General features: G+C 39.0%; 1 protein-coding gene across 4 annotated transcripts; it reads left to right on the forward strand.

Moving 5' to 3' along the window:
* The first annotated feature begins 92 nt into the window (after window positions 1-92).
* stat3 (signal transducer and activator of transcription 3 (acute-phase response factor)) lies at window positions 93-15,042 on the forward strand. 4 transcript variants are annotated; one of them, XM_044051489.1, is made up of 25 exons: window positions 93-338; window positions 3,517-3,666; window positions 5,668-5,911; window positions 6,019-6,111; window positions 6,201-6,282; window positions 6,388-6,488; window positions 6,766-6,917; window positions 7,113-7,271; window positions 7,512-7,604; window positions 7,706-7,765; window positions 7,853-7,882; window positions 7,974-8,067; window positions 8,165-8,212; window positions 8,331-8,414; window positions 8,661-8,759; window positions 8,906-9,041; window positions 9,119-9,171; window positions 9,263-9,357; window positions 9,534-9,673; window positions 9,769-9,990; window positions 10,307-10,349; window positions 11,054-11,128; window positions 11,662-11,721; window positions 13,302-13,399; window positions 13,952-15,042. In XM_044051489.1, exons 2-25 carry the CDS (start codon window positions 3,539-3,541, stop codon window positions 13,990-13,992), a joined length of 2,430 nt encoding a protein of 809 aa, XP_043907424.1. In that variant the 5' UTR covers window positions 93-338; window positions 3,517-3,538; the 3' UTR covers window positions 13,993-15,042. The 4 variants fall into 4 exon arrangements, with proteins under 4 accessions (XP_043907424.1, XP_043907427.1, XP_043907428.1 ...); XM_044051491.1 differs by having other exon boundaries at window positions 140-165; XM_044051492.1 differs by lacking the exon at window positions 11,054-11,128.
* Window positions 15,043-16,346: the final 1,304 nt, after the last annotated feature.

The raw sequence follows: 16,346 nt of genomic DNA on the forward strand, positions 1-16,346 counted from the left end.
TAAATCCGCTCTTTGATTGGCTAAAGAACAGTTCCTGGCTTCTATTGGCTGTCAGAGTTGTCAGTAAAATAATCAGTGAAGTTTGTGTGGCTGGAAAGACTGCAATGTAGAGGATGGGCTCAGAGAAGAGGTTCATTCGGGTCTGCGTGAAGTGATTTCCGAATAGTAAGGAAGAAATTGCGATTTTGTTTCCCTTATTGTGTCGTTACTCGCCATACGTGTCTTCGGTGTTTAAAAAGGTTGTCACCGACTTGTTGTGTCAGTGTTTATAAGGAAATAAGTTAAACATCCACATTCTTCCTTCGGAGAAACTTTCCAAAGAAGTGAAAACAAGCTGGGTAAGCGACTACGACCTCTTCTGCTTTTGTATTTTATTTACTTCACTTTTTTAATTAGATTATGTCACAACATACCTCATTAAGAGCATAGCTGTGTTTTCAGTAACTCTAAGTGGAGCTGCCATACGTTAAAACGCACTCGTGCTGTTAGACACTGTGTCTATGGTGCAATAAGTGTAGTTTCCACATTTTAACTGATGCCAGTTCAATCCTGCTTGCTGCTAACGATGCTGGTCACATCACAGCATAACCTTCAGCCCCTGGAGTCGTGATCGTACGTGTTCTGCTGTGCTGATGTTAAAAAAAAATCAAAATGGCCACGTGTGTTGTTGCCAAACAGGACTGTGACACTTCAAATTATGTCCATTGTGTATAATAATGTTTTTTTGTGCCCATTAGTACATGGGTCATTGTTTGTGTTTGCTTTGAATCGTCACGCCCATATCCTCCCATCTCCTCCCTCCTGTAGCTGCAGGTCTGACACCTTACACCGGTATACTATTTATACAAATCACTTGCACTGGTTACTTTCTTCAAATTTAGAGATGGAATTTGGTTTTATGCAGTCACTCATTGTGCTTTACCATTGCTAATTATTGGACACACAGGCCTAGCAGGTAGTGATGTTGATTAAATCTGCAGGCCAACATGTATCGACACCTCACACCATTATGCAATTTACTTAAACGATTGTCTCTATAAATGACATTTTAGAGGTCTGTGAACACCTGTAATCTTCAGAATGTTTGGTAAAGTTACTATTTTTACTATCATCATGTAACCACCGGTGTTATCATGGTGATATAGTGTACCATATTAGATTATTTACTGTATTAAATATTGCTTGATTAACAAAGCATGGCTGACACTAAACAAATACATTAATCCTGGATGACGTACATATCACATACACTGTGTCACCTTTGTTTAAAGACCACAAAAGTTGAAAATCAGCATGCTTGGTACTGTCCCTTGTTTTTTTTTGTTCCAGGAAGTACTTACTGGAATATCTGTCACATGGTTTATGGGATAGCTCATTGTGCCTTACAAGTGCCAAGCATTGGAAACTGGGCAATCAGAAAATATGTGACAGGCCTGGTATATGCAATGATGTTCACAACGTTTGTTTACATACCATCTTGAGCCACAAGGTTGTCATTTGTGTGACTGCAACAGTAACTTTTACAATATACACCAGCCTTGATGATTCAGATCTTGTGGAGCTATTGAATGTGTCTGGTCAACATCCAAATTAATTTTGCCTTCATCATTTGTGATCAAAGTCAAGTGGTGCCTCATCATCATTTGTGATGAAAGTCAAGTGGTGCCTCAGTGACTTTGCATCATTTATGTGGCGCTAGATTTAAGTTAATTCATTCTATTTATTTGTGGCAGAAATAATTTGGTAAACAAACATTCAACAAATCTGAGGTACACATTCAAAGTAGTTGTGTGTACTATATCTCACTTCATTTTCACAATGCAGGAACATATCATGTAATTATTATTCTTGTTTCATTGCCAATGCAGTTTACATTGTTTACCTCTTGTATATCAGGGGAATTGTAAGTAAAATATTTTAGTTAAAATACCATTCATATACCCAACCAAAATTTACCAGCAATATAGGAAGTTGCAGAGCCTTACTCAAATAATTAAAAATTGAAACAGATACCACAGTTTTGACAATGACTCATCAGCGATACTCTTAGTTTCAGATGCCCAGAAATTCACTCCATTCAGATACACCACTTTCATATGTCTGGGAAATAACATCTGTCAAGTTTGTGTGAGGCATGTGACTATGTCCACAAAACCCAACTTCTCTCAGGATGTTGGTGTGAATAACTGCTAACGGAACTGCTTATCTGAATGTATGTGGCTTCCCTGAAACACTAACTTGATTTAAACAAAACATTGAATACTTATATAGTTACATGTGGCCTTAAAATGTAGTTAAACAATACATTGAACCCTGACACAGGGACACCTGCACAAACATTTAGGGTCATGAAAGACCATTCTCTCAGTGGACCTGTTGAGATGTCAAAACACACTTGTAATTTACTAATGTAATCATCTTTCTGTTTGGTTACAACACAGGCCTCCACCTACTGATATTGTTACGCCTGCACTTTTTTTTTCAACAATTTGTTAAAATGACTGCAGGAAGGAAATTGAAAAAGCTTGTTTTGGTGACACAATGTCGCACAAGATTAAACAGATGATTATCATTGGGACTGAGTGGAGGTGATAAGAAACATTGCAAATATCTTAAGGTATGACTCAAGTGTGCAAAGTTCAAGTGTTCAAACAGTGTCAGTCATGCAGGAACATGGAAAAAATATATAGAATATTATTTAATGTCATTTTCAACATGACATTATCTATGATAAAAAGAAATATCCATAAGCACTGTCTGTATCACAGTGATATTTTTGACTCTTTTACCAAGGATCAGAGCTTTTGTAAACTTCTGTGCCTTTATTTCAGTTCTCCTTTATGCACTGCAACACTCAGCATTGTGCAGTGCCAGTGACACCATGAAACTGACTAATGTGCATGAAAGTGAAACAGTATCCAAAAGTTACGTAAGGGTCTTCGACCAAGTATTCATGATTGAAGGTGGATGGATGTTAAAAGAGACAACTTTTTGTTGTGTCTGGTTATTTTTAGCGCACAGTCATTAGCTCTCTGGGTTGTAGGCTGCTGAGGTGGACCTCAAGGATAATAGTCATTGCTTTGTGCTTGTTAATGCACAATATGATTAAAAGAAAGCCAGGACCGATATCCTTAACAAATAAACTGTGTTTCTCTGGTTTCAAATCCATACTTGCCATTGCTTCCCAACAGCCTAGAGAAGGTAATGTGGTTTTGGTTCAATTTCTGGTGAAATCGGGTGGGGTAAACCCTCACTCAAAGGCCATTAACTCCCATCTGCTATGGGAGTCGACAGCTGTTCATGTGTGTGTATTTCTCGGTGGAGGCTTAACGTTTCAATGAACAGGAAGTGAGTGCACATAAAGGCGGGCCTCCTGAAGGTCTGTCAGCCTTTTCAGAGGAAACCTGACATTGTGCCATTTCTCTGTGGTCAGTTTAAGATGTGTGACTTTTTTTTTTTTTAAATATATATTTATTAGCTTGTTGAGCTAACTTTTCATGTCTCATTTTCATGTAGGTTTGAGGAGGTGTATGTCAGGATGGCACAATGGAACCAGTTACAGCAGCTGGAGACCAGGTATCTGGAGCAGCTCTACCACTTATACAGTGACAGCTTCCCCATGGAGCTTCGGCAGTTTCTAGCTCCATGGATTGAGAGCCAAGACTGGTAAGAAATAATTAAACTCTTCGGAAATCATGACATAAAAATCAGCCTTTTAATTAGTACATGTCATATTATTAATTGATGGACGTTTCTTATTTTGCTTAAAACCAACATGTCCCCATTGAGACGAGTGATGTGTTGTTGGGCTTTGCATTTAACTCATCCATGATGATCATGCCAGTTTATGGAATCATAGCTGAAGAAGCTCAACCAGATGACATAACTGCAAGAGTGCCACCTTCAAGCTGCTGTTCTTGTCAAGTTTAATTAAAACAATTACGCAGTTAGAACAAATATATATGAGCAGATGATTGTGTAATAGCTGTGACAGGCCTTCTCACCCTGACTTGCTATTTAGTTTGTCACACAGGAAGCATTGTTTTATGTCATCCATTGTCTCCCTCCTTTTTTTTTTTCTTTTTAATCTTACCTTCTTTCTCCCTCCCAAAAATTTCAAATTAAGTCAGCTGTATTTCTCTGGCATGTTTAAAATACAGCCAGCATTGACCAAAGTGCTTTGTTTGGTAAAAAGCTACAACAAGAACATAAAACACAGTAAATCATGGAGGAAGTAAAATAGTGTAGGCTGGGCGATATATCGATATTTTAATATATATCTATATTTGTAAACAAGATATAACACGGGACAATATCGCTTGTATTGATATAATTAATTTTGCATTAAAATGACAATACATGAGCCGCAAGTTCGCACCTATTTCTCCTCTCCCTGCGTCCCTACACACACACACACGTCGCACCTGTGGGAGAGGTGGGTGTTTTAAAACCCCCACTTTTCCCAGTGAGAGGGAATTTTTTCTGCAGTTTTCCTCAGTTTTGCACAAACGCCTCACTACATTTTCCGCTACATCTCTGGCCACTTCGTTTCAACGCTTGCTGCGGCTGCCTCCTCTCCCCCTCCCTCTCCTGTCGTTGCCTCAAACATGACACCGGCTTTGAGTGTGACCGGCTGATGATTGGCTGTTCTGCCTTAAGTCCCGCCTCTCTTGGTGTGTTCTTGAGATTTATTGTTCGGCTCGTGCTGAGGAGGCTCGTTCATAGTTCACACACTACAGAGTGTTGACTTGATTTCTGTTCATCACTGTCCATCACTTTTGGACATATGGAATGCCCGAAGTTTTAAATATTGATAATAAAATGTAAGACATTATTTAATTATCATATCAACAAGCTGTGTTAAATATCTATGTGAAATAATTGAGAAAATTGTTCAAACCCAATTAAGCATTTATTTTCACAGATACAATTTTTATTTTATTAGTTTTTATTTCTGTTAAAATTGTAACAGTATTGTATTTTTAATACATTACTGTATATTATTGTCATGCAGGAAAGAGATTTGTTTTATTTTTTTCAAGGAACATTTTTATTTCAGTGAGCTCTGACATTTAGCATGTGGCTTAAACTTATAACGGACTGTTTGTTTATTTTTTAAAGGGTTTGCCTCTGGAAAACATTTAATCTAATATGCTATTATAAGCATTGTAGCATATTAGATAAAATGTAAATATTAGAAAAAATAAATATTAAATATTATGCTTAGAAAAAATATTGAGCATCGCCATTCAACTAAAAAATATCGAGATATGACTTTTAGTTTAAAGTGGTAACATCTAGTAGAATCTGTCCTGATAACAGGTTCACATCTAAAATTGAAGGCCAGAAAGAAGAGATGGGTCCTTAAAAGTCTTCATAATTCTGAATAGAGGGGGCAGATTTATTATGAAGGGATAATCCAAGCTTATTTAAACTCACTATGTGTCATCAAATTGATACTGATTAAAGTTATGAGGGCCAAATTAATATATAAACTCATATCTACTGAAGAACTTGTACTTCACTGACACTTTGTCAGTTTGACTCTTTGATGAGATCCAAAAAGCAGTGATGAAGGTGGCACAAACAGGTGTATCTGTCTTTAAATATTAAACAGATCTGGGAAGGAACTAAATAACTTGATTATCTCGTCTTCTCCTTTACAAGGGCTTACGCTGCCAATAAGGAGTCACATGCAACACTGGTGTTCCACAACCTCTTAGGAGAGATAGATCAGCAGTACAGCCGTTTCCTGCAGGAAAACAACGTACTCTACCAGCATAACCTGCGCAGGATTAAACAGCATCTGCAGAGCAAGTACTTGGAGAAGCCGATGGATATTGCCCGCATTGTTGCCCGCTGCTTATGGGAAGAGCAAAGGCTCCTGCAGACTGCCACATCTGCTGCACAGGTACGAAACATACTAACCAAGCCTTAGATTGAAATATGTCATTTAGACAATGTGTTTGTGTTGGCAGAATGATTTTACATTTTAGAATCTCTTTGACTCTCCTGCAGGACGGTCAGGCAGCTCATCCCACTGGTACAGTAGTCACAGAAAAGCAGCAGATCCTGGAGCACAACCTTCAAGACATCAGGAAGCGGGTGCAGGTCAGTTTCCATCAGATAATCTCTTATTAAATATCTGAACGTACATGACGATTCCTGTTGTGCAAGTCTGATCATTTCTTTCTCGACAGGATATGGAACAGAAAATGAAAATGCTTGAGAACTTGCAAGATGACTTTGACTTCAATTACAAGACACTGAAAAGTCAAGGAGGTATATTCTAGCTTTGGCCTCGACACTGTCTTTGATGACTGTTTATTTAAAATAGCCTTTTTATGAACCTTCAAGTACACTCATACATGTCCACCTACTTTTCAGAGTTGTCCCAGGACCTGAATGGAAACAGCCAGGCAGCTGCTACAAGACAGAAGATGGCTCAGCTTGAACAGATGCTGAGTGCCTTGGACCAGCTCAGGAGGGTGGGTACTGATGCCTGAGTGTAATGAGATTATTATGATCCATGGCTGCCAATGGCAGATATACTGTATGATGCCCATTTTTTTGGATGAACTAAGCACTAAGCAGCATTTATCAAGTTTTTAAGATAATAATATTTTTAATGATATTACATAAATAATTTGACAAATATAGATGTATGGCAGAAATATTTATGTGCAGCAATAATGATCGGAAGTTTAAACCAAAAATGTTCTCTAACTTATCTTGCTTGACATGTCTGTGCTTCTTGTCTTGCAGCAAATTGTGACAGAGATGGGAGGCCTGTTGACAGCCATGGATTATGTACAGAAGAATCTGACAGATGATGAACTAGCAGACTGGAAGAGAAGACAACAGATTGCCTGTATTGGAGGTCCACCTAACATCTGCCTGGATCGCCTCGAAACATGGTAATCAAGCACATTTTTGCATTTTGTACTTATGATGCACTTCTGAATTCATTAGGTATTAGGATAAGTGAAAAAAATACTAGTATTCACACACCAGTATGTCAAAGTATACATAATATTAAGCATTGCTTAAAAATGTGTATGTTACATGTATTTTGTATGTAGATACATTAACTGTATTTCATTTCTAAACAGGATCACGTCGTTGGCTGAGTCCCAACTCCAGATTCGTCAGCAGATCAAGAAGCTAGAGGAGCTTCAACAGAAGGTGTCCTACAAAGGAGACCCCATCATTCAGCACCGACCTGCCCTGGAGGAGAAGATTGTGGACTTGTTCAGAAATTTGATGAAGAGGTAACGCATGTGATAAATCTTCACTGTACTTCTGCTCAGAGAGAGAATTGAAGATCAAAGCTCTGCCTTCTCACACATCTCTCAGTCTAAATTCAACAAACGCACTCGCTCTGTGAATCATCAGATATAGACTCATGCTTTGAATCTCAAGAGCTGACATTTAAAGTGAAAGTCTGTACAACCAGAGGTGTGAAGTTTGGTGGCGATCTCCTCTGAAATATGAAACGCTCTTTCTTCCAGCGCTTTTGTCGTGGAAAGACAGCCATGTATGCCCATGCATCCAGACAGACCTCTGGTGATCAAAACAGGGGTGCAGTTCACAAATAAAGTCAGGTAAGTGTTCGAATGTGTCAGTGGCAATTTCAAAGGGACTGCAACTCTGATATTTTATATCCAAATTACTTTGTTGACATTGTTTTCATCTCTGTTGCTAGGTTACTGGTGAAGTTTCCTGAACTCAATTACCAGCTGAAAATTAAAGTTTGCATTGACAAGTAAGTCGCGTTTTTGTTTCTTTATGATAAACACAATCATATCAAGAGAAAATAGTGCCGCACTGAATTGATCTGTTTATGTTTCAGGGAATCGGGTGACGTGGCTGCAATTCGAGGGTAAGACTTCTAGGACACTTTTAAAGAAAAAACCTTTACTCTCTGATTTTAGAAAAGAGTCTCACTCTCTGTCCTCTCTTGACTTTATCAGGTCACGAAAGTTTAACATCCTTGGTACCAACACAAAAGTAATGAACATGGAGGAATCCAACAATGGCAGCCTGTCAGCAGAGTTTAAACACTTGGTGAGTTATGGAGGCGAAGCACTTGATGTTTGATAGTCATCAGATGTTCTCTGATGAAAGCCTGATACAGAGCCCTGACTTCCTGTTTTTTGTACAGACCCTTAGAGAACAGAGGTGCGGTAACGGTGGCCGGACCAATAGTGATGTAAGTACTCTTCTCTTTTCTCAGTGGGATAGTTTGATATTAAATCTTATCTGTTTTCACCACAAATACAGAAACAGATTGTTTTGCAATTTAGCTTTAACTAAACTGTCCTCTTTAGGCCTCTCTGATTGTCACTGAGGAGCTGCATCTTATCACGTTTGAGACAGAAGTTTATCACCAAGGTCTGAAAATAGATCTGGAGGTGAGTACCACAAGGACACACGTCTCACATGTTTAACTGTTACACACCGCTCAACGTTGAGTAACCCTTTTTAAGAGACTTTGGAGTCCACCCTGGATTTTAGTTCAGTCTCCTGCCGCACTCTCCATGTGTGAACAATAAACTGTGCAAAACTGAACCAATACATTTCTGGACATTTTCCTCAGTTGCTGGTGTTAATGTGACAAAAGTTTAACATGAAACAACTCTTTCATATTTTTCATGCAGACTCATTCCCTGCCTGTGGTTGTCATTTCCAACATCTGCCAGATGCCCAATGCCTGGGCTTCCATCCTGTGGTACAACATGCTTACAAACCACCCAAAGGTAAGACACAGCACCCTCTGGTGGAAAGGGGCTGAACGCTAGATAGAGGGGAATGTTTACCGTTTCACTCTCAGCAGCAGAATGCTGTTATTTTTCCTCACAGTACAAACTTGTGTGAAATGAGTGTGCGTGTCGTGTCTACGCAGAACGTCAACTTCTTCACCAAGCCTCCGGTCGGAACATGGGACCAGGTGGCTGAGGTGTTAAGCTGGCAATTCTCCTCCACGACCAAGAGAGGGCTGACCATTGAACAGCTCACCACACTGGCTGAGAAACTACTAGGTGAGTGCCTGTAAAACATTTAACTACAAACTGTTTAATGTACAACTGTATAATGTTATCTTTAATTATCCTTCCAGGGCCTTGTGTCAACTTCTCTGGCTGTCAGATCACCTGGGCCAAGTTCTGCAAGGTATTTCTCCTTTCAGCTACATGTGGTTTTAAAGTCACCATATCATTTAACTTTGAGTTATTTTATTTATTTATTTCCCGTCTCTTCACAGGAAAACATGGCCGGTAAAGGCTTCTCCTTCTGGGTGTGGCTGGACAACATCATTGACCTGGTGAAGAAGTATATCCTGGCACTGTGGAATGAAGGGTGAGGGCTCAATTCTTTGTTTACAGTCAAGTCACTGAGGAGTCTCTGCTGGAGATGTCTGTTCATTATATTCCTACAAAGTGTTTTGGCCTCTTTTAAAATAGACATACTATTTTTAATACAGGGCCTAGTTAACATCCTGTATGTTTATTTGTCTTCCTGTCATTTATCTACAGATACATCATGGGTTTTATCAGTAAGGAGAGGGAGAGGGCCATTCTCAGTCCAAAACCCCCTGGCACTTTCCTGCTGCGCTTCAGTGAGAGCAGCAAGGAAGGGGGCATAACATTTACATGGGTAGAGAAAGACATCAGTGGTGAGTGTTTCCCGCCTCCCTTTACCATTCCATCAGTTTTAAGACAATCTTGTTGTTTTTTTTGTGTGACACCCAGTTTCCTACTGTGACTACAGGTAAGACTCAGATTCAGTCAGTGGAGCCGTACACCAAGCAGCAGCTCAACAGCATGTCTTTCGCCGACATCATCATGGGCTACAAGATCATGGATGCCACCAATATCTTGGTTTCACCTCTCGTCTACCTCTACCCCGATATCCCCAAAGAGGAGGCCTTCGGGAAATATTGCAGGCCAGAGGCGGCTCCTGAACCCGAGATTGGAGGAGACTCTACGAGCAGTAAGTGACCTCACATGCACTGATATGAAACTTTTCTGTCAAAATAATTGCATTTTATCTGTCCATAGTTACCTTAATTTTGAATGCCCATAAAGGTGCACATTTTATAAAAACATACAGATACAGAAGTTTAAAAATAAGTCCCTTTATGATAAATGATGAAGTCCTGAAATGAGTGGAAAGATGCAACCTCACCTTTGTGGCACTCAAAATAAAGACTGCATGTTAGCAAGTTAGACACCATTTTCAGGCCAATTTTAATTCTGGACAGAATTTCTTTGGCAAATATTACAAATATTTTTCTTTTCCCTGACAGCTATTCAGCCGTACTTGAAGACAAAGTTCATCTGCGTTACACCGTAAGTATCCGTCATCCCTTTAGGATACATAAATGATCATAAGGTCTGTCTGTAATGAATATATTGATAAGATAACATGTAATGAGCGCTTTGACAACGTTGTTCAGCCATAAGTGCTGTGATAATAGGGTTGATAATGAACAATCCCGAGAGTCAGGTCTGTACTTTGAGCACTGTGATCGGATTCCAAGATAGTGGACAATGACATATGTCACATTGCACCAAAAATGGACGTTTTGTTGTTGTGTAGTATCTGTGGTCTGTGCCCTGCATAAAGGTTAGCGTGAAAAATGGATTCAAGGAAAAATAGAATTTGATCGACACGTGAACTTCCCTCTTTTACATATGGCGATTGTTTCCAAATGTTCTAAGAAAGGAGAACAAAGCTAGTTGTACTTTCAGTGTGAGTCACCACTGTCATTAGAGAAACCGTCTCTGTGTGTGAATCCAGCTAATATGGAGATTCACTATAGATTCTCTATTGCATCGGGCACCCCCTTCTTTCTTTCAAGTACAGGCTGACATGACTGTTGGCAAGAGCAAAAACATGTTTTTAACAAGTCTGACTACATATTTGTCCGCTGTCAGCGTTTTTATGGGTGTTTGTGTGTGTGTGTGTGTGTGTTTGTGTGTGAGAGAGAGAGAGAGAGAAGCTGTGAATTAATGCTCTACTCAAGTTGCTCAATTAAGGTTTTCAATTTCAGAGAATTTCAGCTGAGGAGGTGGTCTCTAATCCATCCTGGGGACGGGTTGCATTCATATGCTTTCAGTGATGAGACGTGAGGACACATTTAGGACATACTGATGTTAATACAGGCATGAATGGGGTCTAGAGGAATCTCTTTCACACTTAAATCAATCGGGAGCCAGAATTCTACAAAGCAGTGGTCCTCTCTGCCCCTTTTAATGTCTATTGAATTTCTGTCCATCAGAATGCAGTCATTGTGAAAAACCTGCACCCACTCAAAATGTTAAATTTCTTCTAATGACGTTGTAGGTTGTTTTTTTTTCTTTGCTGTATTCACACTTAAATAGAGCACAATTTACAATATTAGGTATTTGTAAAAAGTTACTTGAAACAGCTGACATTTGGAAATGTAAAAAAACTGTTGCTTTACAAAGGATATTTTTTTTAATTGAAAGAGCATCTTTAAATGTGGGATTGACTGCACTCACCTTGGCTGCTGATAGTATGATGTTGACTGAGGTCAGATCAGAGTGGGTGTGTGTACACAGGTTGCTTGGTTGGTCGTGGTTTTGGTGCTGGTTGGTTGTGAGGTTTGCTCAGTGAGATCCTGACCTGTCTCCGTAGGTGTCCCTCCGTGTTCATGGACTTGCCGGACAGTGATCTGCTTGGGAGCGGATTCCCGGGGTAGGCATTCAGGGGGGGTAGGGGAGGTGGCATGTAGGGCTGTATGTGCATCACGTCACTTTGTCTGTGTGTTTAAAGGGTGGGATTCCGGGCATACTCTTCCTGTTTGTTTTTCCCTGACTAACTCAAATGCCCCTCCCTGTCATTCATCTGTTTTTTTTTCCTCAATTTGGTTCAGGTCGCACTCTTGTTTCCGTGACATGTCAGTCATCTCAATCTCTTTGTGTGGATTAAAAACAGTTTGTATTATGAGTGTGTGAGAATTCAGATAATCCCATTCATGTGTTAATAGTTCAATAAGGAAATATGTCAGTTTGACAGAAGAAGAAAACAAAAGACTGAACTTAAAATTTGAAGAAAAGACAGAAGAAAATGTTTAATGGCCTGTTCTGTTCAGACCACTGTGCTAACCAACAACTGATGGGAAGTTAACGTCATTAACATTAACATGCAATTTTCAACATAAAAGCCTTTAGTGTCTGTAAACTTAGGCTTTCATGTCTTCATTTTCCATTTATTGTGATAAATCTTCATGTTTCATCTTTATTTGATCATGACCGTGTGTACTGTAGCTAAATGCTTAATTATCTTTCAGAAAATGATGAGGCTGATGAACTGTTGGCACAGTTTTCACTCGTGTACGCTGTATTCACACAAACGGGGGTCGTGGCGTCAACTCATTCACTTTGAATGTGGCAGGAGTTGAAAAATGTTGCAGCGCGAGCACTTATCACGTTTATGTGTCCAGTTCAAACACTCCACAACCAAAATGGAGGTGACCTGGTCTCTCTGTTGTTTTCTTTGTTGGACAAAGTGCACAAAGTGTCACACAACATTGGCAACCATTATGAAGTAGTGGACCACAACAGACACTGCCCTGCTAACCACAGACTGCCACCTCCAGCACAAGGCCCCTGACACGTATGTGTGAATTCAGTGTAACACAGGATATATTAATGAGTTTACTGATTTGTTAGTCAGACAAAGACAATAATTTGGTTTTCTTAATGTCAGACTAAAATCGAGCTAGTCTTAATCAGACTAACACACCTGGATGTTGCGATTCATAGTCCGATTACTCCTGCGCGTATACAGAAGGAGACGGTATGTAAAGTGCAGTACTGTTGCGTCTTTCAGCAACCACGCCATGCACCGTCTAGTTTGTATCTCGATTAACGTGTACAGCAGGTACGAAACACACAGAACCTCAGTGCAATCTGTCTCACTGGCCAATCTCGCTGTTCACCGTTTGTTTTTCTGTGACGTTAAGGTCAACAGGAAACTGATTCAATACACACTAGCTTATAGAGAGATACAGCGCCACCTACGGAGGTGGAGTCAGATGCTTACGGCCAATAAAATCAATTTCCTCCTCCTCGTGTATACTCAGACTCGGCAAATTGTCCGATTGCCCGTCTTAGTCCGACTACAGCCTTAGCTCGGTTAAACTGTGCATGTAAACGTGCTGATTGTGATGAAGCCGAACTCTAAATACACACAGGGCCTGTTAACATGTCACCAGCGGGATGTTAAGGTAGTAATGTTAAGTATGTGTCATCTTCTCTTTTTTTTTTAAACAGCACAAACTCTGGAAACACCAGTGACCTGTTCCCCATGTCGCCTCGTACCCTCGACTCTCTGATGCACAATGAAGCTGAAGCTAATCCAGGACATTTGGGTGAGACGTTTGCTCCGTGAAAGGCTTCTTCATACTTCTGTTTCCACATGTACTCTACCTGTTTTATGGCTCCATTACTAAGGGGAATAGGTCAGTCCGTGGTCAGAGAGAGAGTTTTATTTAAGTAGAAGCTGGAAAAAAACGTTACATTTATTCAACAAACCAAAAAGATAATCTCCCTGCCCTCATCTCTGGGATTGACTGTTGTGTACCATTCCAATATATTGTCCTGCCACTAGTAGCAGTTTTATTTTTATAGCCCAAATTCACAAATCACACTTTGCCTCAGTGTATTTATTTTTGTTATTTACAAATTGAACACCCAGCAGTGTCCTGTGTCCTTAGACCTGAGGTTCGGGTTAGAAACAATTTACAACAGGGATAAAATGAATGAATCAAGCACACTAGGAAACTATGAATTGACCTTAACCCTGTCCTTTAAACCAAATCCATGTTTCCTTCTGATCAACATTCCACAGTATAACTTGATTTCTAAGTAATGTCATCCGTTTAATGCTTATATTTTTGATTTATTTGATTTTTTCCCCACAGAATCACTCACTTTGGACATGGACGTCGCGTCACCAATGTGAAGAGGTTTCCATGGGTACCAGGACCTGATGATGGTTTTCTCTTTTTTCTCCTCCTGTACAGTTTGTTTCTCTTGTTCCTGTATAAAATAAACACACACACACACTCACACAGTAGTCCGGAAATCGAATGCTTTTGAAAGACTTTACCACCTTTTTTAGACTTTGAATCTACACCTGCACTTATTCTGTGAAACTGTTGATCAATACTGACTTAATTACTGACTTTGCATTCAGTACTTCCTCATCTTCACAGTCGTCTCTACACACCAGATAGTATCTGGAATTGTATTTTTTTAAAAACGTTGTTTTGTCTCCTGAAGTTTGTGATGAATTGATGTGCTTTTTATGTTTCTTTGCGTAAGAAAATGTAATGAAAGTAATTGGTGTATAAGCTATATATCGCTTTTGAGTATTTACTGCGATTCATTTCTTGTTTGTTGCATTTATTGAGTCCTGCCAAATGTTTTGCCACAGGTTTTTCCAAAATACCTTTTGGATTGCACTTAAATTTGTTTCTTTGCAGTTTTTACGCAAAATTGAATATTTGTTACATTTTTCGAGATCAATTTGACGCATTTTAAAGTCGGACACAGTGGGAAAGATGGACGATTTTTCAACCTTCAGAGTAAATCACCCGTGAACTTTATCTGTAATATGATTATAACTTGTAAAGGTGTTGCTCTTTTAATTCCCTCTAAAAATGCTGTAATTTGTGATTCTGCGAACAATTTTAAACTGGCATTAGTGTTTTTGTCTGTGGGGTCAGTTACGCTCAGATATCTCAAGTCATTCAACGATTTATGTTTGGGGACAAATTATTATCAAATCGACTGCAAATGTTTCTGGTTTCAAGATTTTTTTCGATAACGTACACATTTGAAGGTGTGTAGCAGGTGACCTTCGACCTTTGACACAGTCCAGTTATTGGTTGTCAGCTGACTTTAATGCAACGACGTCACGTTTCACCGTCGAGCTGATGCACGTCAAGTTTTTCTGTAAAATATGCTGTAACTATTCAGACAGATGGCAATAAAACCAGTTGGAACTAGAGGATTTATGGTGTTTTGTCGCTGAATTGATGCATTGATTTGTTCAATTTTGATTGAAAAATTCAGTGTGAACAAAGAGCCGACTTGTCATTTTCAGTGTATTTCAAATGATATCTTTATTACACAGGCACAAGTAGAGGTGCTGGAGTAGGTTTCAGTAAACCAGTTTCAGTAAGTTAATGTAAACAACCGAAATATTAACATACGTAGCATTAGGAGAAGTACAGCAAATGTAAGAAAATAAAATTGGTAAAATGATTGATGCTGAAATTTATAAAGGGACACAGTTGCTAGAACAATTTTGAAAACTCTGAAGACTTGACATACACAATGCTAAAGTTTCCATAAGTAAGCATTGAGGGCGTAAGTAACAGATTTTATAACAATTTTGTATATTTTAGCCAAAGGCAGTAATAAGCTAAATTAAAGTGCAAAAAAATCCTTTCGTTTGTAATACAAATATTTTTCAAAGTAATTTCCTGTCAGTTAAATCAGTCTTGACTGTTGTAGATGTAACAGAGATTAGAGATGCTGCGTAAAGAACACCAACGCCAAATCAAGCCACTGCTGGACAAGAACAGACCTTTTTTTCCGATTTACGACAAAGCGATGAGGTGAGAGAAAAGTCAAACTCAGCTCTACAGTGGAGTTCATTATTGGAAATGTGCCGACGTGCACCAGTGCAGGCTGGGAAATAACAACAAAAGACCGTTAATGAAGGAGAGGGAACTGCAAAGATTTAAGACTGGAGCAACGTGATAAATAATACAAAAACTAATAAACGCTTTATGTCTTTGAGGAACTCAGGGACTTTCTATCTTTAAATGGACCCAGATGTAAATATTTTATTGTGTATAACTCTTATTCCTTTCTTTTATACTTATACAGTTTTTATAGTTATGCAAGTCTCTGTTGTATTTCTATTTGAAGCTTCCTGGGAATGTCCGGGAACTGAAGAACACACATAACTAAGATTATATGATCTATATATGTGAGTCATTTTCATATTCACATGATAGAATGAACATGAATTGCAGAAGTTAAATCATAAATGCGTAATATCTAACTTACAGTATGTGTATGTAAACTGCACGGGGAAATTAAGTGCATCAGTTTTAACAAACTGAAATAGAAAACTGAAATAGAAAAAAAAAAAATATCTCACATATTTTAGTCTGAGACAAACCCACAGGAGACATCGTGTGTAATTATCAGAGGTGGAAAGAGTACTGAAATATTCTACCTGAGTAGAAGTACCACGATTCTTATAACATTTTGCTTAAGTACAAGTAAAAGTACTGCTCT

This window comes from Solea senegalensis, linkage group LG19, assembly GCF_019176455.1.
Source record: "Solea senegalensis isolate Sse05_10M linkage group LG19, IFAPA_SoseM_1, whole genome shotgun sequence".
Lineage (NCBI taxonomy): Eukaryota > Metazoa > Chordata > Actinopteri > Pleuronectiformes > Soleidae > Solea > Solea senegalensis.